A 21,812-nucleotide genomic window follows, 5' to 3' on the forward strand; every position below is an offset into this window, starting at 1 on the left:
AATCCCCTGTACCACTGAAAGAAAAAAGACAAAAATTGAATTTTTACTGTTAGGAATCAGATCACATGAATAGTTGTTGAATTCGAATCATCAGTAATAAGAATGGAGCATGCTTATAATCAGTGATATAATTTGTTTTTTATTTTATTTATTTTATTTTTATTTTAAAGAGAATAAAACCAAGCAAAATAAAACAGGATAACATCAATCAAAACAAACCAGTGTAAGTGACACAGGACTTTTGTTTTTTATTTTAATTTATTACCAAAAATACTAGAGAACATAAGATTATATAAACATAGCATTACACCCAGGTCAAGAGTTAAAATATTTTTTAACTAATAAAATGTGAGAGTTATAGAAAGGCTATAATAATGATATGCTAGATTCTTTTATACCCTTTAAGCAGTATTTTTAAACAAAGAGAAGTTTTAGAGTCAACTTTAAAGCCCTTCTTATGCCTCTTCCCAGGTGCCATCTTATCTTTCCTAAGTGTAACTGCTGTTCTGATTTCTTTTTTCTTTTCTTTTTTTTTTTTTTTTTTTTTTGGCCACTCTGGGAATTGAACCTAGTGGCCTTGAACATGCCAGGCAAGCTCTGTAGCACTGAGCTATGCTCTCAGCTGCAATACAATGCTTTTGTTTTGTTTTGTTTTTGAGACAAGTTTTCACTGTGTAGTTCTGTCTGCCCTTGAACTTACTGTGTAGCCTAAGGTAGCCTTGAACTTACAGTGTCCGTCCTGCTTCAGCCTCCCAAGAGCTGAGATTATAGGTATGGGCCATCCAGCCCAGTTTTGGTCTGAAAGTCTTTATGGTTAGATGAAACACAAGAAATAGGAGGAAAATAACACCACAAAGGAATGGCTCAGCCTGAACAATGTAGTGGTCCCAGCTAATACATTCCATGTGGTTTCTTTGCTCCTTTGTTTTTTGGATGTGGTTATGGTGTTTGTAGGATCAAAAGCAATGAACTGTAGTTAATTGGTATTGGATAAAGGAGACTCATTTTTTTATTATGGCAGTTTGCTATTTTTGTAACATAGTGATTGGGTTGAACACAATTACAATTACGGTAAATAGTACTTATCTTCCCTCCTTCTTGGATATGCAATCTGATAATTAAATATCAATGACCATATCTTGAATTTTCCCAAATGAGCAATGTTTGGTACTTATTCTTTTTGTGGTGGTCCTGTGTTTTGGTTGTGGTCCAAAGCTTTGAAGCATCTGCCTTTTTCAGTGGAGCATTTAACCATTCAAACATGACAGCTGATAAAACTCAGTTATCTCTGTATGAATCCCCCTTTTTTTTTTCCTGTCGTTAAGTATTTTTCCTCCCCGACCTTATTTTTTTGTTGTTGTTTTTTGTTTGTTTTCTGGTACTGGGAATCAAACTCAGGGCCTAGTGCTCATGAGGCAGGCACCATCCCACTGAGGCACCCCAGCCCTCCTCCAGACTTTTTATTTATTTTTTTTAAGTCCATTTTATTTCAAAGAAAAAAATAAATAAAATGAAAATTCAAAATATATCAATTTGGGGCAACAGTGGTACCTACATTGCATATCTCCAAATCATTCAGCCAGAGCACAAGATATCTATATTCAGTTATCCATACAATACCACCACAAATCTTTCTCTTCAGTGAACTCAGAGAAATCAGTAGTATAACTATCAACTATTTTTATAAATGTATATTCATATACATATATTGTTTCTTTCAGTTTCTCACACTAGTGAGACAATACAATGTTTACACATGGGAGTCTAATTTACTTCACTTATGAGTATGGTCTCTATTTGCATTCATTTACCTATAAAAGTCTCCAGTTTATCCTTCTTTATGGCTGAGTAGTGCTCCTTTGTGTAAAATACCACATCTTTTTTTATCCATTCCTTAGTCACTTAGGCTATTTCCAAGATGTAGCTATTACAAGTTGTGCTGTTATATACATGGGTGTATATATATATCACTGTGGTATGATGTTTTGAATTCTTTTGGGAAGATACTCAGACAAGGAATAGCTGGGTCAAATGGGACCTCTACTTGTAGTTTTTGAGGAATCTTCACATTGATTTCCACAGTGGGTTGCACCAGTCTACACTCCCACCAACAGTGGAGAAGGATTTCTTTTTCTCTGCACCCCTTCCAGCATTGGTTGTTGGTTGATTTCTTGATTATAGCCATTCTTTCTGTGGTCACATAGAATCTCAGTGTTATTTTAATTTGCATCTCTCAAGTGAACCATAATGTTGAATATTTTTTCATCTGCTGCACATATTTCTTCATCTGAGAAGTGTGTCTTCATCTTAGATGCCCATTCTTGGATTGGGTCTTTAAATTTGGGAGGACTGATTTTTTGAGTTCGTTATATGTTCTTGATAGTAATCCTTTGTCTGAGGTCCAACGGGCAAACCTATTGTTCCCACATTGTGGATTGTCTTCACTCTGTTGGTAGTTTCTCTTGCTATGCAAAAGCTTTTCAATAGGATGAGATACCAATTGTTGATTCTCTATAATAGTTCCTGTGCAATAATCCCCTAGACTTTTTTAAAATGTTTTTTAGCTGATATTTATAAAGAGAGTGAGTTCTCATAAACTATGGTGTTAATGTAAGGAAATCTTAGCTAAGAAAGTGCATTTCTTTACAAAACTGTGTTACACTGTCTTTTGAACCCTGTACTGGAAAAGTAGAATCAAATCTGAAATAATGACTTATTTATTTATTTATTTTTTTGTCTTTTTCCTTTTTATCGGTACCGGGGATCAAGCTCACTGCCTACTTGCAAGGCAGGCGCTTATGCCGCTGAGCTAAATCCCCAGCCTCTGAAATAATGACTTTAATTATATCTTCCGGTGTTATAGATGTAGGGCAGTACTGTATCATACCTTGTGATACATAATAGTGACTGTTCTTTATCAGAGCTGTTTCTAATGAAGTCTAGAATGTTTTATATCAAGATGATAATTGAGAAGTTAATTTTTCAAAAGATGCCAGGTACCACAATAGAAATAGAAGTTTGCTGGTTTTTAGAGTTTTGTTTATTTTTTAATGGAGTGTGCTAGATACCTATATAATTTTGTTCAGATGGCTGTAAAACCTGAAAATGCTTTTGCTGTTGTTGATGCAGAACATACTTTTGCTGAGATTTATAGAGAGAGTTTCTCCAAAAAATGGATACACACTTCAACAGTTCGACATACTAATTAATGTCTGAAAGCTCTTGGCCACCAATTTGTGCACCCTTTGAATAGTAGATGCCAAATGTAACTTGCATTAATCTCATGATGTCTCAATAAACTTAGTATTAAAATATTAATACAAGTTTTTCTGTTCCTGAAGGGTATATACATTTTTGGCAGTCTTGTTCTCTCACTCTGTGTGTGTGTGTATATGTATATGTATATATGTATATATATGTTATTACTTTTTTTTTTTTTTTTTTGGTCTTTTTCATTTTTATTGGTACCAGGGATCGAACTCACGACTGCCTGCTTGCAAGGCAGGCGCTTATGCCACTGAGCTAAATCCCCAGCCCCTATATGTTATATAATATAATCATATGTATGATTTTTGGAAATTCGTACTGTGCTGCCAACTTGGCAATAGTGTCCCAGTTTACTATTGTGTTGCTGGCATTTTAGAGAAATTAACAGCCATATTGGTAGAAACTTTACATTTTTCCATTTGTGCAAGGGTAATGTACTATATTAAAAATATAAGGTCTTATCTAGGTGAGTTTGAGTACAGGAACTAATAAAGTATTATGTAAATAACGAAAAAACTAAGCATTGCCTTTAGTTCTGGCTACTTGGAAGGCTGAGGAAGAGGATAGCTTATGCCCCATAGTAAGAGCTGATCCTGTTTCAAAAAAAGAAAATATCTAAAAAACAAAAAAATTAAGCAATTAACATACTGTTGATACTGGTAAATGGTAGGCTTTATTCATATTTCACCAGTTTTTCTAGTAATATTTTTCTCTTCCTCTGGAACTTAGATATAGAATACCATCTTGGTTTTTCTTTTCCCTCACTACTGGGGCTTGGACCTAGGGCCTTTGCACTGAATTACATGGCCAGCCCTTTTTAAATTTGTTTATTTTTGAAACAGTGTCTTGCTAAATTGCGCAGGTTAGGCTCATACCTGGGATCCTCCTTTCTCAGCCTCCCAGAGTGCTGGGATTATAGGAGTAGTGCACCACCATGACTGGTGCTGTCTTTTGAATCTGTATATTTCTTTTATCTATTTTCCAACCTATAAACAGTTTCATGAACTTTCCTGTCTGTCATGTTCTTAATTTTTTAAGAGAACAGTTATGTAGACAGGTCTTCAGCCTGATGGGCCTGATAACTTTTTATAAGTAAATTGTATTTATTTTTGCTAATTGCCTCAGAGCAAAATGTGGTGTCCTTTTTGGTGCATTGTGTCAGTGCGAAGTGGATGTATGTTATTACTGGTCCTGTTAACACTGATCACTTGTTAAGGGATGTTTATTGGGTTTCTCCACAGTAATATTACTATTTCCCTTATTTACACTTATCTTGGGGGAAATACTCTTAAGACAACACACATATCCTATTTCACCTTCAACTTTCATCTGTTTTTAGCATCCACCAATGAATTTTGCTTGTATCAGTTTTTACTTAAATATTTGCATAATATTGAAGTATTTTCCTACATTTGTTCTATAGGGAGAACATCAGGAGAATTCTTCTCCGTTGTCATTTATTTATTCAATTATTTATATTAATACTGACTCATAGATATGTATTTTATTCCATGTATTACGGTCCAGAACTTTTATCATTTTTGTTGGGCTTTGGCCTTTGGGGGTTATTTCTGGTTGACTCCTGTGTCCTTGCAATCTGCCCCCCTCCCCTGGTGGGCACCTCTTACTTTCTGGCACTATATGGTGTTACTCTAGAGCCAGCTGATATTTTTCCTGCTCCAGTCCTGGAATCAGCCAATTATCCAAAGATACTGATTCCTCTTTTTATTTACCCCACTTCGGAGAATGGCATTTAGAAGTCCATATCTAGACACTAAGAGTTATTAAGTGAGTAAACATAAAGATTGCTTCCTGTATTCTCCAGGCTCAGCTCCTGAGAGGCACAGCAGGCTACTGTGACACTGAAGTAAAAATTTATAGTAGAAAAGGATTTGTTTATGGAACCCCATGTTATGCTCTCCAGGTTACTAATATTACCTAGAATTCACTTGTAAGAAAGATTTGGGTTTTTCCCCCAATTACTATAGACTTATAATTATTTTATACTTCTGTTAAACTGGAATATTGCATTATTTTTTCCCATACTCTTCCAACTTTGAATATTGGTGGCTTTTTTCATTTGATTTCTGTTTTAAAAAAATCATTGTTTCCCTTAAAAACCCTATTCCTTGGTTTATCTTGTTTTTATCCTTTGTTGCTCTTAGGCTGAGCAGTTTTTTCCAAGAGCCCTTGTACCTTTCATTGGAAGGTGTTTTTGAGACAGGGTCTCACTATGCAGTTTAGACTGATTTTGAATTCATTGTGTAGCCCAGGCTGGCCTTAAACTGGTGATGATCTCCTGCCTCAGCCTACAAGGTGCTGGGATTACAGGCCTGTGCCTTGCATCTTCCTACTTACTTTAAGAAGTTTGGGACTTGTTAGGTAATTTTTAAAAATCCTGGTATGATTTTTAAAATTTTTTGTTGACTTGATCAACTATAGCCATTTGAGTACCTCAAAACGTAATTCCATTGGAACACTTAGGAAAATATATTTTTACTAATTATAAAATTTTTAGGAAAAAAATTTTGTAGTGTATGATTTACTGATAAAAATGCTAAAAATAATTTATTTCCTAAATAATCATTATGGATTTATTTTTTATTTGCTTACTTAATCCAACATAATTAATTTTTACAGCTCAAACTCAGACATATGTTCTTAACAGAGCCATAAATTCTTTAATTCTTTGTCCTAGGAGTCTAAGATTTACCTTGTGTTTTCCCTGCCCCCATTCTTGGAATCAAGCATTTCTCTGAAAAGTTCCTTATGATAGTGGAAAGTAGTAAGAAATAATGGTGTGAGTCAAGGATATTATTCTAAGATACTAACATCTTATCCTATTTTTAGTGAATATGTAGAGCTAAGAGGTTTTGGGTTAGTGAGGAATATGAGAGACAGTGTTAAATGGTTAGGGTACTTTTGGTAGTAGCCTCTTGAAATTTTTGAATGGAAATAATTTGTCTGTTAAAGCATTTTATCTTTTATAGTATCAGTTTGTATTTTCCTATTATATCTGTTTTCAAATTTATTTTATATAGTAAACATGTTTCTTGTTTTTTCAATTTTTTTTTTTTTTTTTTTTTTTTGTCTTTTTGAGACAGGGTCTTACTATGCAGTTCAGGCTGACCTTCACTTCACTTTTTAGCTTAGGCTGGTCTTGAACTCGCAACGATTCTTCTGCCTCAGCCTCCTGAGTGCTGAGATTACAGGCATGAGCCACCATGCCCAGCTTCATTTTTTCTTTGTTTCCTTCTTTTCTTGGTGTTGGGATTGAACTCAAGACTTTTCACATACTCATATACTAAGTACATTCTCCTGCCATTGAACTACATCCCCAACCCATAAAATCTCTTTATTTTTTGCTCTCTTTCCTTTATTTGTCACTTAGCTTAGATTGCATTTTTAAGAGTTACCCTTTTTATTTGTATTGATTATCTTTTTCTAAATTTAATTTATGTTGAGATACCCTTTGTCTCAGCAGTATAGTTATTATACTACTGAAGTATAGGCTTCGTTCATTTTTTGCCTATCTTGATTTCTCATTTCAATGCTTATTTTATTAATGTAACATAGATTTTTTTTGTTTTGGGTGGTTTTTGAGACAAGTTTTCCCTATGTAGCCCAGGCTGGCTTGAATGTGTAGCATAGGCTGGCCTCAAACACTTGGCAATAATCCTGCCTCAGTCTCCTGACTTTTTGTGCGTGTGTGTGTGTGTGTGTGTGTGTGGTATGTGAGGTTGATTCCGGACCTTCACACTGAGTCAGACATCTAACCCTTTTTAATTTTTTAAATTTTGAGATAGGATCTTATTAAGTTACTAAGCTGCCAGGCAGGACTGGAACTTGTGATCTTCCTGCCTCAGCTTCCCAGCATGCTGATATTACAAGTGTGGGCCACCACAGCTGGCTGCAAGTCAAATATTTTGAAAGTATTCATCTGCCCCTCCGTATTCATTGACCTAGCATTTAGTGAATAGAGAGCTTTTGTTTTTCCTAGAGGGTTATTCTTTGTTTTCTGATGTCGTTTTTTTATTGTTGTTGTTTTGGTACTAGGAATCGAACTCACAACCTCTGCCAGGCAGACACTTGTGCTGCTGAGCTAAATTCCCAGCCCTTTTCAGTGTTATTTCTGTGATCATACAATATTTTATTATTTCATTTGTTTTTACATGTGCAAAAATTGAATCACCTATGTATTCCCACTGCCTTGGATCCATGTGAGTCTCATTCTATGGGAATGCTTTCTCTTCTCCTGCATCTAATCTGGATTGCCATCTTCCAGTGCACATCTGACATTTTCTTTTTTTTTTTAAATGTAGTTCTAGACATCTTCTACCCCAGAAATTTTCTCCATGTGGTAGGTTCCTTATTCTTTCCAACATCTGCAAATATAAACAATTTAAGATTTTTATTTAGGTATATTTCAGTGAATTTTTGATGAAAGGTATCAGAATAATTATCTGGAAAATACAAGAATGTTTGTCCTTGACGGTATAGAAAAGAAAGGAAAGACCTGGGAAAGAACATGAGGCAATACAGTTAGCATATATAGGATAGACAAGGAATGGTAAAATTTAAGTGACATAAGTGCGGTAGTTATCAGTCAGGCATGATGGCCCACACATTAATCCCAGCACTTGGGAAGGCTGGGGCAGGAGAGTCACTACGAGTTTGAGGCTAACCTGGGCTACGTAGTGAGTTCAAGACCACCTGAACTACTCAGTGAGACTCCAAAAGTCCACCCTACCTAAAGAAGAAAAGGTTATTTAGCAGTATACTAGAACACCGAGGAACTGTGTCTGCGCTTGGGGAAGTTTAAGGACATTTAAATAAAACAGTAAGTATATCAAGTAAGAATTAATGATATAATTGAAAACAAAGAAATGAAATGTTAGAATATAAAGAAAAAGAGGCATGAACCCACTTACAATTAAAAAAATAAGTTTTGTTTTAAAGAACATTTATTCTGGAATGAAAAGGACCCAGCCTACACAGCGCTAATGTTAGCACCCTCCTATAACCTCAGTGCTACAGGACACAGGGAAGATCACAAGATGAAGTCCAGCCTGGGCAACTTACCACCTTCATGAGACTCTATCTCAAAATAAATTTTAAAAGGCTGAAGATTATAGCTCAATGCAAAACATCCCAGTTCACTTCCCATACTGAAAAGTGAAAAGAAAAGAGAAGTGCTAAGGTCAAGGATTCTTGGGAGATAAAATAATCTGTAGAAATAGTAAGTGACAGGAAAATTTGCATATACTAGGAGATAGTAAAAGCATTATTGTGCTGACATGAGGTAATAGGTAAGTTTTATAGGTAAGCAGGAGTCCCACTGTCTTTGAAAAGGGGCTTTAATTTTACTCTAAGAATAAAAAGAAGTTACTAGAAAAAATATAAAAATGAATTCTTAAACATCTGTCTGCATCTACCTTACTGAAAAGTTGAAAGTAATGATGCCAAGGTTTTCCTCTTAATACTAATTCATCTGGTCTCTTAACAGTTTCAAGACATCAGATTTATAATAAGCTTGTCACAGATTCGGACTCTTATACTACCTATGCCCTTAGTCAGTGACCTCTATGTTATATAAATTCTTGTATATCTCTGAATTTCTGGCCTTTTTCAAATTTTATTTCTGTATTTTAGAATTCTGTAAGACATTCACTTATGAGTGTTTCTTCTTATTTTTATATGTTTCATGTTCTCTGGAGTAGAAATAGAAATATGATTTGTCTTCATCATTTTGTTTCAGATTTGAATTTACAGTATAAGATAATCAGCTATCTAAAAATTCCCACTCACGAAAAGGATAAATCTTCTGCACAACACCAGAGCATATATCCCAGAGACAAACTCTATAAATGTACGAAATGTCAGAAGAAGTTTAGTAGCAGCCATCAACTTATTCTGCATCACAGGTTTCATATTGAGAGACCCTATGAATGCAAAGAATGTGGGAAGAACTGTCGCAGTGGCTATCAACTGACACTACATAAGAGATTTCATGCTGGTGAGAAACCCTATGAATGTACAGAATGTGGGAAGAACTTTAAAAGTGGCTATCAACTTACTGTACATCAGAGATTTCATACTGGTGAGAAAACATATGAGTGTCGAGAATGTGGCAAGGCTTTTATATATTCCTCACACATTGTTCAACATGAGCGAATTCACACTGGTGCAAAGCCTTATAAATGTCAGGGATGTGGGAAAACATTTAGTCAAATTGGCCATCTTAGAAATCACCAGAGAATTCATACTTGTGAAAAACCCTATAAATGTAAGGAATGTGGGAAGGCTTTTAGTAGGTGCTCCAATCTCGTTGAACATAGGCAAATTCATATTAATGAGAAACCATTTGTGTGTGAGAAATGTGGGAAGGCTTTTAGAAGAGATCGTCAGCTTACTGTGCATCAGAGTATTCACACTGGCAAAAAACCATATGAATGTAAAGAATGTGGAAAGGGCTATAACACTGCTTCATACCTAATTCTACATCAGAAAATTCATAAAGGTGGTAAGCCGTATGAATGCAAGAAGTGTAAAAAAACTTTTATTTTATATAAGAATCTTGCTCGACATCAGGATCTTCATACTAGTGACAAACTTGAATGTAGGCAATGTGGGAAGATCTGTACTACTGGCTCAAAACTTTTTCAACATCAGAAAACTCATACTGATGAGAAACCCTATGAATGTCAGGAATGTGGGAAGGCCTTTAGTTTGTATGCATATCTCAGACAACACCAGAAAATTCATCTTGGTTTGAAATGCTTTGAATGTGAGAGGTGTAAAAAAACCTTTAGTTCTTATAGGAATCTTACTCGTCATGAGAATATTCATACCGGTATGAAACTTTTTGAATGTCAGGAATGTGGGAGGGCCTATACTACTCGCTCAAACCTTGTTCAACATCAGAAAACTCATACTGGCGAGAAACCGTATGAATGTAAGGAATGTGGGAAAGCCTTTAGCTTACATGGATACCTCAGTCAACATCAGAAAATTCATCTTGGTATGAAACGCTTTGAATGCAAGGACTGTAATAAAACCTTTACTCTGTATAGGAATCTTACCCGTCATCAGAATATTCATACTGGTAAGAAACTTTTTATATGTCAGGAATGTGGGAGGGCCTATACTACTCGCTCAAACCTTGTTCAACATCAGAAAACTCATACTGGTGAAAAGCCGTTTGAATGTAAGGAATGTGGGAAAGCCTTTAGCTTGCATGGATATCTTAATCAACACCAGAAAATCCATACTGGCGTTAAACCCTACGAATGTAAAATATGTAGAAAAACCTTTACTTTCTGTAGAAATCTCACTCTACATCAGAGTATTCATACTGATGAGAAACCTTTTCAATGTAAAGAATGTGGGAAGACCTTTAGACGTAGTTCACACCTGATGGCACATCAGAATATTCATGCTGATAAGAAACCCTATGAATGTAAAGAATGTGGAAAGACCTTTAAAATGTGTGGATACCTTACACAACATCAGAAAATTCATACTGGTAGAAAACCTCATGAATGTAAGGAATGTGGAAAGGCCTTTATTCGATCTTCAAACCTTGTTCAACACGAAAGAATTCATACTGGTGAGAAACCCTATGTTTGTGAGCAGTGTGGGAAGACCTTCCGATATGGATCAGCCCTTAAAGCACATCAGGGAATTCATACTGGTCTGCAAATCTAAGAATTGAAGGACTGTGAAAATACCTTTAGAGATGACTCAAACATTTTCAACATCTGACAGTTCATTTTGATGAGAAATAATTGACTGTTACATAGGTATAGCTTTAGCAAATGAGAGACTTTATAATGCAGTACTTGCCACATTGTAAAGTATTCAGACATGGTGGTGCATACTTATAATCCCAACATTCTAAGAGGCTGAGGCAGGAAGATCCCAAGTTTAAACCCAGCCTGGGAAATTTAGGGACTTGCTTTCCTTTCTTTTCTTTTCCTTTCCTTTGCCTTCTTTTCCTTGCCTTGCCTTGCCTTTCTTTTCCTTTTTTTTTTTTTTTTGAGACAGGGTCTCACTGTGTAGCCCAAGCTGTCCTCAAACTTGTAGTGATCCTCCTACCTCAGCCTCCTGAGTACCAGGATTACAGACATGTGCCATCATGCCCAGCAAGACCCAGTTTTAGATTAAAAAATGGCTGGGGATATGGCTTAGTGCTAATGTTCTTTGTTCAGTACTGAGAAGAGGGAGTCAGTGTCAGAATTCTTTTAATATCTAACTATTTACTGACAAAAATAAAATAGGAATCTCAATTTCTTGTCTATGTCTATAACATTCATGACATGGAATTTTTTCTGAATGACTAAAAGCTGCCTATACTAGACATCACTGACTATGTTACAAATTACTCCAACTCTTACAACAATAATCAACATCTCTCACAGGCTCTGTGGGCCAGAAATCCAGGACGATTGGGTTTTCCATGAGATTGTGGTCAGGTGGAGGCTTTCCTGGGAATGAATCTGCTGTATAGACTCAGTCACACCTAGCTTAGTGTATCATGGTTTGGATATCATTTAAGTACACCCTCCTGGCGTTCACGTCTTTGTAGTTTGGTCCCCAGTTTGATGATATAAGAGGTTGTACAGAACTTTTAAGAGGTGGAACCCATGGAGAGATCCTTAGGTCAGTTGAGGCTCTGCCCTCAGAAAGCAGTGTGAAACCCCAGAGATTGTGGAACCCCAGTCACTTTCTGTCTTCCTGGACACGATCTCTTCCTGCCTTACACACTCCCACTACTGGGATAACATTGGCCATGAAACCCTCACCTGAGCTGAGCATTGACCAGTACTGCGCCTTACATCTTCAAAATGGTGAGCTAAATAAACTTCTTTATGAAGCCAGGCTGCCTCAAGTATTTCGTTGTAGTAGCAAAACTGCACACAGTAAAAAGTGAGAGCAGAAAGCTATTCTCATCCATGGTGGACTTAGATGAGGAAATTCTAGACTGAAGATTGGTCGTGTAAAAGGATGAGACTTCAGTGGATTCTTGAGCATATTTTGCATGTGGTAGGAATATAAAAGATGTACTGAGAATGCCAGTGGTGACGTTTTTAAAATATATCCACAAAACTAAAGTTTGATTTCCTTCTATTTGAATGTGGTGTGAACCTAGTCACTTGCTTCTATGAACAGAATGGTTACTCAGGTAGTTTTCTCACAGAATGGTGATTCACTTACTGAATGGTGTCACATTTCGATCTCACTGAAATCTTAAATGTTTTTTACTAGTCGTTTTGTGTATTCTATGGGGAGTAGATGACCTGCTGTAGGCACATAACTGAAGTCCTTATGTGTTCCTCTGAACTAATCACCATGCTAATGACGAGGACAAGCTTTCCATTGGCTTTCCCCTGCCAGGTTTTTTTTTTTTTTTTTTTGTACCAGGGCTTGAACTCACAATCTTGTTCTTGCCAGGGAAACACTTGTGCCGCCGAGCCAAACCCCTAGCCCCCCTTGGCAGTTTTTTAAGTCCCACTGAGGAGGTTAAGTATTTTGAGACTCAAACTCCTAAGTGGAACAACTTTGAATCAATACCCTATCAATTAGGCTTAGATTGTGTTCTAACCACACTACATTTTAATAATTTTTTTCTACACAATCTACTACCCACCCCCCAATCCTCCAGAGCTTGCATCATTACTTGGGAATTTCGATTACCTTCCATGGGTCTTTTTCCTTCATAATTAGTTACTCCTGTATTTTTTATATATTTGAGCCTGTGTCTTTTGGTGTCTCCCTTAATGTCCTAAATTCAACAAGTTTATGGCTCTATCTGTGAAAAACGTTATGGTGTGTCTTCATCCACTTTATTCACCAGATCTTGCACTGTACAACCTCTGGCTCTTATTCAAAGTCAAAATGACCATGACCATGAAGATAGTTTTTAATCATTTTGGAATATTGAGGTATACATGGTAGTGTAGTTGAAGGGATTCATGAAAGAGGAATTCTAGAACTGCTTCAGAAAGTGGCAAAAATCTGATAAGTGTGTTTGGAGTGAGGGGGAATATCTCTAGGATAATTAATGATAATGTGCTTTTAACTGTAATAAAATTTTAAAAGTTTAAACGTTTACCATATATTTTAATCGTACCACATAGTTGGACATGGTAGCCCTTAGCTGTTAATTCCAACATTGATGAGGCAAGAGCATCCCAAGATCAATTCCAACTCGGAAATTTAACAAGGCTGTGTCTCAAAATTTAAAAACTAAAGTATTGGATTTGTGTAAAGGCCATACAGTTAATCCCCAGTATCACATATCTAGAAAAGTAGTTATTACCTAGGGGTCTCATTTTATCATTTATAAAATGATAATCAAGAACCTACATGAACTTAGGTATGTTGATGCACACCCATAATGCCAGCTCTTGGGAGGCTCAGGCAGGAGGATGGCCACAAGTTCAAGGCCAGCCTAAATTACATAGCAAGACCCTATTTCAAAACAAAATAAAACAGAAACAAAGAAGAATCTACCTGACTGTGTCTTTATTGGGATTAAAGTAGTATACATATATTGGAAGATTATTTAGCATATATTTTGTGCTCAGATTATTATTTGTATTGCTAATAGTTTATTATTTTGAAAGATTCTAATGTAATTTAGAACAGATTCTTAGAGCCATTGATATTAAGTTTTACATAATTTTGGAAGTAAAATTATAGTGTATATGATTTAAATAGTAGTCATTACTTCATATTCTGTACTCATAATTTAAGATAAAGTAAAAATTAGTAATGGGATAGCAAAAAGCAAATTGTCTTCTCAGAGTTTTTCCTAAATTTGTAATGAATATTTTTATTTAACATATAGAAAAATTGAAAGAAATATATTGTAACTCATTACTACATGTTTACATTCTAGTTATTTGCTTTAGTCATCTCATTTTAAGCCTCGCTCTTTTTTGTGGTTCTGGGTATTACATCCATGCTAGGTGACTATTTACCACTTGCTGTAGTTGTATCCCCAAACCTCATTTTAACTCTTATTATTATGAGTTAGTTCTGTATCATTTGTGACTAAGTTGCAAATATCATGTCACATCACCAATAAGTAATAAGCATATTTTCTGGATAATTGTGATAATGTAACCACAGAGGAAAATTTAATAATTTCTGTAGTGTTCTTAAATATTCATGAAGTGATGTTTTTAATAGTTATTTTCTAATCACAATTCACTTGGGTTTAATTTCTAATCAGAATTCACTCTGGTTTAATTTATTGCATTTTTATTTTTTATTTTTATTTTTTGGTACCAGGGATCAAACTCATGACCTTGCACTTGCCAGGCAGGCACTTACACCACTGAGCTAAATCCCCAGCCCATTTATTGCATTTTTAAACAAAAGTATTCTTTTTTTCTCTGGGGTAATATATTGCCTTTTTTATTCTATGGGTTTTTTTTTTAACTGTCAAGGTATCTTACATTCTTGATATATTCCTCTTGATACGATTTAATTTATTGCTCTGTCCCTCAGTTTGCCTATAAATTGGAATTTAGAGAATTTATTACTTTGAGATTAGATTTTTAACAAAGATATTTCATGAAAGATGCTGCACATGTTAGATTTTTGCATGATTATTAATGCTGCATTGTAAAACCTGTATCAGTTGTCAGTTATCCATTGAAAAGATCTATTATACTGATAGATTCATTTGAAAATATAAACCCACTAACACATGTAGGAAACTAAATTGTGTTATTTTGTTCACCTATTAAGTGGTACACAGCTTAATAAAGGTGTAGCTAGAGGCAATACTTAATTAATAAAGCTAATAGGAAGAAAACTTCTAAGCCAATATTAAGAAAAACTAATAGCTAGGCATAGCTATGCACATTTGTAATTCCAGCACTCTGGGAAGCTGAGATACAATTACAAATTCAAATCCCATGTAGGAAATTAAAGATTTAAGAAGATCCTTTCTCAGAGTATCTCAATGCAAAATTCCCGAGTTTAATCTCCAGTACCACAAATTAAATAAATAAGCAACCAGGCATGATATCCCATACCTGTGGCCTCAGTGCTGGAGAAGCTGCGGAAGTAGGATCACTACCTGTTCAAGGCCAGCTTGGGCTTCATAGCAACACCCTATCTAAAAAAATTAAAAATTAGAAATAAGTAAATAGGGGGCTGGGGATTTAGCTCAGTGGAGTAAGTGTCTGCCTGGCAAGCACGAGATCATGAGTTCGATCCCCAGTATCACAAAAAAAGAAAGAAAGAAGTAAATAGGAAAGTAGCTCAGTTCAAGGGCCCTAGATTTAATTCCCAGTTAAATTAGTAAATAGAATTAGAGTTGTTAGCTACCTAAAATCACTACCAGTCTATTCAAAATTACTAGCTTTTCAGACTAAGGAACATTCATGCATTATGCATTACCAGCCAAAAGTCTGCAGTGATAGTGTAATTTTACATAATGATCTGTTTATCCTTGTGGAATAAATAATTTCCTATTAAATGTTAACATTTTCCCCTATGCAGTTGTTTAAATTTTGAAAATTTAACACATACAGAAAAGTTTTACTATAGGTTTGCATACCAATGATACTTAATACTGAAAAAATTGTTGCTGTTAGAAAAGCCAGTGAAACATTGTCCCACTCTTGGGACAATCAGTAGCATATAATCAACCTCTCAATAAAACTGGAAGAACCCAACATAGTGGCTCACATCTGTCATCCCAGTGGGGGATTGCTCTGAGTTTTGAGGCCAGGCTGAACTATATAGTAAGACCCTATTTCAATCAGTCTTTCAGTCAGTCAATCAAATCAAGACTGCTGTGTGTTATATATAAAATTTATTTGCCTCCCCATCATCCAGTATATCTAAATATTTTTCCATTCCTGTTGCCTACTAACATTTGGGATGTGAAACTGTATATTGAAGTGCTGCTAAAACCTAATGGAGTGACCTTAAAGTTGAATTTCAACAGTAGGTTATATGATTAAGCCCCAGTGAGACAGCAGTCAGTTTATTAAGGTAGTACTAGCTAACTTTTTCTGTACCATAATACTGTTACTTTTCTACAAAATGAGAAGCCTCACACCTGAAACTGCAAATATTCCTATATGTTTTTAAACTTTGTGTAGATCAGCAGTTAGGTTATTGATAATTTTTCAAACTCTACCTTGAATATTGTGAGCTTCAAATAGAGTTTGTAAATAAGTATGTCACATAGCTTATATTTGGAAATTGGTGTATGGTGTATAATTTATAACCATGTAAACTAGAAATAAAAGTATTCTTTAACTCAGTTTCCCACTTAAAATATTTTTAAACCATTAAATATATTTTATGTGTATTTATTGGCCAATCACAATATTTACTGTGACATTTCCTATTTGCTTCTTTTGTTCATTTTGTTGACTGACTTATTTGTAGAATACATATACATGCCCAAGGCCTTGATTCTTTTCTTGTTTATTTAATGCTTTTTTTTTCTTGGATAGTGACTTTTTTATTTTGTACCAAGGATTGAACTCACAACCTTGCGCTTGCCAGGCAAGTGCTTATGCTGCTGAGCTAAATCCCTGGTCCTGGATAGTGACTTTTTAAAGTACATCCATGATTTTACTTATTGTGCTAATAGTGTTATCCTTTTGTACCATTATATTATATTATATTATATTATATTATATTTGTATATTGCTATTTTCAGTCTAAAAAACCCTAATAATATTTTTATAGAATGTGGAATTTCTAAATATTTATGCATGTCATCTATGATTAGAGATTAAATTTTCTCAAATAACTTTTTAAAAATAAATATGGTATGCCAAGTATTAGAATTGTAGTCAATATTTGTCTTTTATCAACTTAATGAAAATCAATATATTATCATTAAACTAATATTTCATTTTTGTATCCAGATATATTCTGTGATTCAGGCTATTTTTTTAAATAACATTGCATCGTTTGCTTTGTTCTATTTTCCTTTGATATAAGAATGTGGTCATTTACATAGATTCCTCATTTTCAACCATGTTTGGGATATAGCATGCTTTGCCATGATACATTTTTTTTTTTAGTAAGCTGCTTGCTTTTCTTGTGACTATTGTTCAAAACTTTTAGCAAATACATATTCAAAAATGATATCAATATAGGCATTTACATATTAATACTCAGAATTGAGGATATAATATTAACTGTGTTGTTGCTATTATTTATTAAAAGTTAGATAAAACTTGGCTTTAAATCCTGTGCCCCTGTTTTTTATTCATTTGGTTTTGCTTTAAATCCTATGCCCCTGTTTTTTATTCATTTGGTTTTCTTTCTTAAAGTTTATTGCTGCTATTTGGCTTTTGTTTGCTTGTTTTTTGTGGTATTGGAGACCAGATTCAGAATTTTGCACATGCCAGGAAAGTGCTCTATTACTGAACTACTCCTCCAGAATATTAAATGCTTAGACATGTTTCTATTCCTACCAGCAGTTAAGCCCCAGTGCGATAATTAATTGTGTCAATTTTATGTGTAGTTATTGGCCAACCACAATATTTACCGTGACATTTTCTATTTGTCTCTTTTGTTCATTTTGTTGACCAAGAAAAAGCCAACTAAATTAGATCAGCATAGATGTGGGGTTGGAGAACACAACCTAGGGAAGCTTGTCGCCAGAATGGTATAAAAGGAAAATAAAAAAAAGACTTGCTTCTCTTTCTTTGGCGGAGCTCCAGTCTTTGCCTTCACCTTGGGCATCATCTCCTGGCTTCTAGTGCAGACTCTTTAGCCTCTGTCACATACCCTTCAACCTCCTGATGTGGACTTTGCAGAGACACAACAGTGGTCTACAGGTATTTTATACTTTCTTAAGTCAGATCCTCCAGATCCCCAGCATTCAGACAGACCTAACATTCTTGTACATTATGACTGTGTGGGTGGCCACTGTAAGACAATCTTGTAAAATCTTATATATTTGTATATCTTTAAACGTGCTTTCCAGTAAGCATATACCAAGTAATGAAAAAAAAGGAAAAAAGGAATAGAAAACTTTAAGGAATAAAACACAAACTTTTACTGTTGCAGTATAAATTAGGACTCAGTTTATACTGAGTCCTAATTTGGAAAAATTTGGGAAATAATCAAATCTTGGAAATTAAACTATGTACTTTTAAATCTTTGTGTCTGGGGCTGGGGATTTAGCTCAGTGGCATAAGCACCTGCCTTGCAAGCAGGCGGTCATGAGTTCGATCCCTGATACCGAAATCTTTGTGTCCACGAAAAAAATCACAATGGGAAATATAAAAATAATTTGAATGCAACAAGAACATCAAAATTGATGAAAAACAAATAAATCAGTGTGCAGCAGGAAATTTATAGCTTTAGCACTCATATTAGAAAAAAACTTGTAAATCATTGATTCTTGCCTTAAAGTACAAACACCAAATTATACCAAAAACAAGCAGAAAAAGAAAATGACTAAGAGTAGAACATAAATAGGAGAAAAATAATAGAGAAAAATGGATGAAAAAATAGAGTTTGAAAGTATCAATAAAATCCACAAAACCAGGACATAAATATAATATTACATTATAACACTTTAAAATGAACAAAGAAAAATTTTTCCTAAAACACAGAAGTTTCATGTTGGTTTTTATTATACAACCATCTCGTGAAGATTTGCCTCTCTTTTATTATTTCCAATATCCTTCGATAAGGAATTCTTGCAAAATTATTAGAACATAATTGCTTCATATTGCTTTCACCTTCGATCTCATTTTTCCTGCTGTTCCATGCAATTTTAGCATTCATGCTGAATTATATAATTTTTTATGCTATACTTTTACCATACTCATATATAAAGATATATATACTCATATATAAAGATATATATACTCATATATAAAGATATATATATGAGTATACTTTTACCATACTCATATATAAAGATATATATATGAGTATGGTTAAAGGATAGCATAAAAGATATATATATGAGATATATATAAGATAAGATATCATATATATCTCATATATAAGTAAAATACTTTTCTGTGGTACTGCGGATTGAACCTGGGCCTTGCTCATGATAGGCAATCCCTATACCACTGAGCGGCATTCCCAGGCCTTCCATAATATAGAACCTAACTTCAACCCAGAGATGCTAGGTTATTTTCTCAGCCTAATGCTCGTACTATCAAAAGCTGAGCTTCCCAGTCCAAAGAAAATTCATGTTTAATACATAAAAATATGAAAGGGAAGATAAAAACTTTAAAAATATCACCAAACACATTGTAGTAATTAGTTTAGGCACTGGGCTGATGCTAGAATTATTGGGCAAAAATTTAAGGAAACAGGATTTTTCCTATGTCAGTATCTCTCCCATAGCACTTCATTTTTTTGTTATTTCTAGTGGTTTAATATTTTTGCCTGAGAAATCTAGAAGTTATGGTAAAGAAATCTAGAAGTTGCAAACTTAAGCAAATTATTTACCACTGAAAAGACTATTATCATGAATCACCTTATATGGTACACTGAGAAGGAAAGTCACATCGATTCTTGTCACCTTGTTGCTAAAAATTATAATCTCAATTTAGTGATGAGAGAACTTGAGAAAAATTGAAGCATATTTACAAAATAACTAGTATTTCTGAAAAGTGTTGAGTTCAAGGATTTAAGACTGGGGGGCCAGGGCTTTAGCTCAGTGGTATAAGCACCTGCTTGGCAAACACAAGATCATGAGTTTGATCCCTGGTACTAAAACAAAACAAAACAAACAATAACAATAACAACAACAACAACAACAAAAGAAGTTAAAGCTGAAAATTCCAGCACAAATTGGGAAAGCCTAATACGACGTGACAATTCAATGCAAAGTGGAATTCTGGTTCAGTCAAAATGGAAACGCAAAGCTAATGGAAAAATTGCTAAAATCCAAATAGAATGTGATTTATTTACTATAATGCAAGTTGAGTGTGTTGGTGGACTTCCAGAATCTCAGCACTTGCTAGGCTAAGATAGGAGGATCACTGTGAGTTTGAGGACAGCCAGGGCTATGTAGTGTATCAAAGGCCAACCCAAAATACATATGGAGACCCTGTCTCAAAACACAAACAAGCAAACAAAAGTCACACACAACCCAAAACATTCATTACCTTGTGCCAATGTTAGTTTCTTAGTTTGGGCAAGTACTTTGTGTAAGATGTTCACATTAAAACTGTGCAGAAACTCTGTAATATCTTTTAACAACACTTCAAAATACACCTTAAATACCATTCAGTCCTCTTGATTGTAAACTTCATTTACTGTATTTTTTGCAGGTATAATCATAATCAATCGTAGAACATTTTTAATACTCCCTTCAAAAACTTCTTATCTCTTAGCTATTATCTGCACCCTTCTTGGCCACCACTAATATAAATTTGATCACTATAATTTGCCTGTTTTGGATCTTTCATATAAATGAGATTCTGCTGTTTGTGAGCTTTGTGACTGAATCCTTTCAGGATAGTCTTTTGAAGGTTTATCTCTATTGTATCATTTTTTATTGCCAAATGATATTTAATTACTGGAATATATCAAAGTTTTTTATCTATTCATCAAGTGATAGATATTTGTTTATACTTTTTGGTTACCATGAGCAATGTGGCTAAAAACATCTGTGTACAAACACTTGTGTGCACACATTTTCTTTCTTCTCTTGAGTAAATGTCTAGGAGTATATTTCTGGGTCACATAATAATGCATTTTAATTTGCAAAACTGACAGCCACTTTCTAAATGTCTATCTTTTTTGTTTGACGGTATGGATGTGTCCATGCCTTTTAATGTTGTTTAAAAGAGTGTATGAGGTTTCAAACTCCATGCGTTTGACTTTTTATTGTCTTAATGAATTGTAGTCAAAGTAGGGTTTGTGAAGCAGTACAGTATTTCAGTGTGGTGTTGCCTTTTCTCTGATGACTAGCGATGTTGAGTGTCTTTTCATGTGTTTATTGAGCACTTAGTATTGCCTTTGCAGAACTACTTAGTCAGATATTCTATTGACCATATTTGAGTTAGGCTATTGGTCTAATTATTGCATTTGTCTAATACAAACCTCTTTTGTGTATTCCAGATACAAGTACAATATCAAATACATGATTTGCCAGCATTTTTCTTTATTTAGTTCTCTGTCTTTTCACTTTGTTAATGGTGTTCTTTGAATAAATAAGTTTTGATGGTATCCGTTTTTTTCTTATGGTCTTTGTCCTTTGGTGTCATATTTAAGAAAACTTTGCCTAATCTAAGATCATTATGTTTTATCCCTATGTTTTCTTCTAAGAGTTTTGTAGTTTTAGCTTTTACTCATTGATCTTTCATCCATTTTGAATGTTTCTATGTATGATGCGAGGTACAGACCAAAATTTTTTTGTATGCATACAGTATATCCTGGTGATTCAACACTGTTTGTTGTAAAGACTATTATTTCTCCCATTGAATTGTTCGGGCTCCCTTGAAGAAAATCATCAAAACTTAAGGCTTCCTTTGAACTGTCAATTCTATTTTATTGGTCTGTTGTACTTCTTTTGATAT

General features: G+C 34.5%; 1 protein-coding gene across 7 annotated transcripts in view; it reads left to right on the plus strand.

The window, feature by feature from the left end:
* LOC100724002 (zinc finger protein 573) overlaps nucleotides 1-21,462 on the plus strand; it is a 31,014-nt gene extending 9,552 nt beyond the window's left edge. For all 7 annotated transcript variants that reach the window (XM_063252648.1, XM_013149867.2, XM_063252649.1 and 4 more), the window contains one exon: nucleotides 9,026-21,462. In XM_063252648.1, coding sequence (XP_063108718.1) covers nucleotides 9,026-10,974 — 1,949 coding nt within the window. In that variant the 3' untranslated portion in view covers nucleotides 10,975-21,462. The remainder of the gene's footprint in view (nucleotides 1-9,025) is intronic.
* The last annotated feature ends 350 nt before the right edge of the window (nucleotides 21,463-21,812 follow it).

This window comes from Cavia porcellus, unplaced genomic scaffold, assembly GCF_034190915.1.
Source record: "Cavia porcellus strain 051 isolate PalLab524CR breed Dunkin Hartley unplaced genomic scaffold, mCavPor4.1 scaffold_7, whole genome shotgun sequence".
NCBI lineage: Eukaryota > Metazoa > Chordata > Mammalia > Rodentia > Caviidae > Cavia > Cavia porcellus.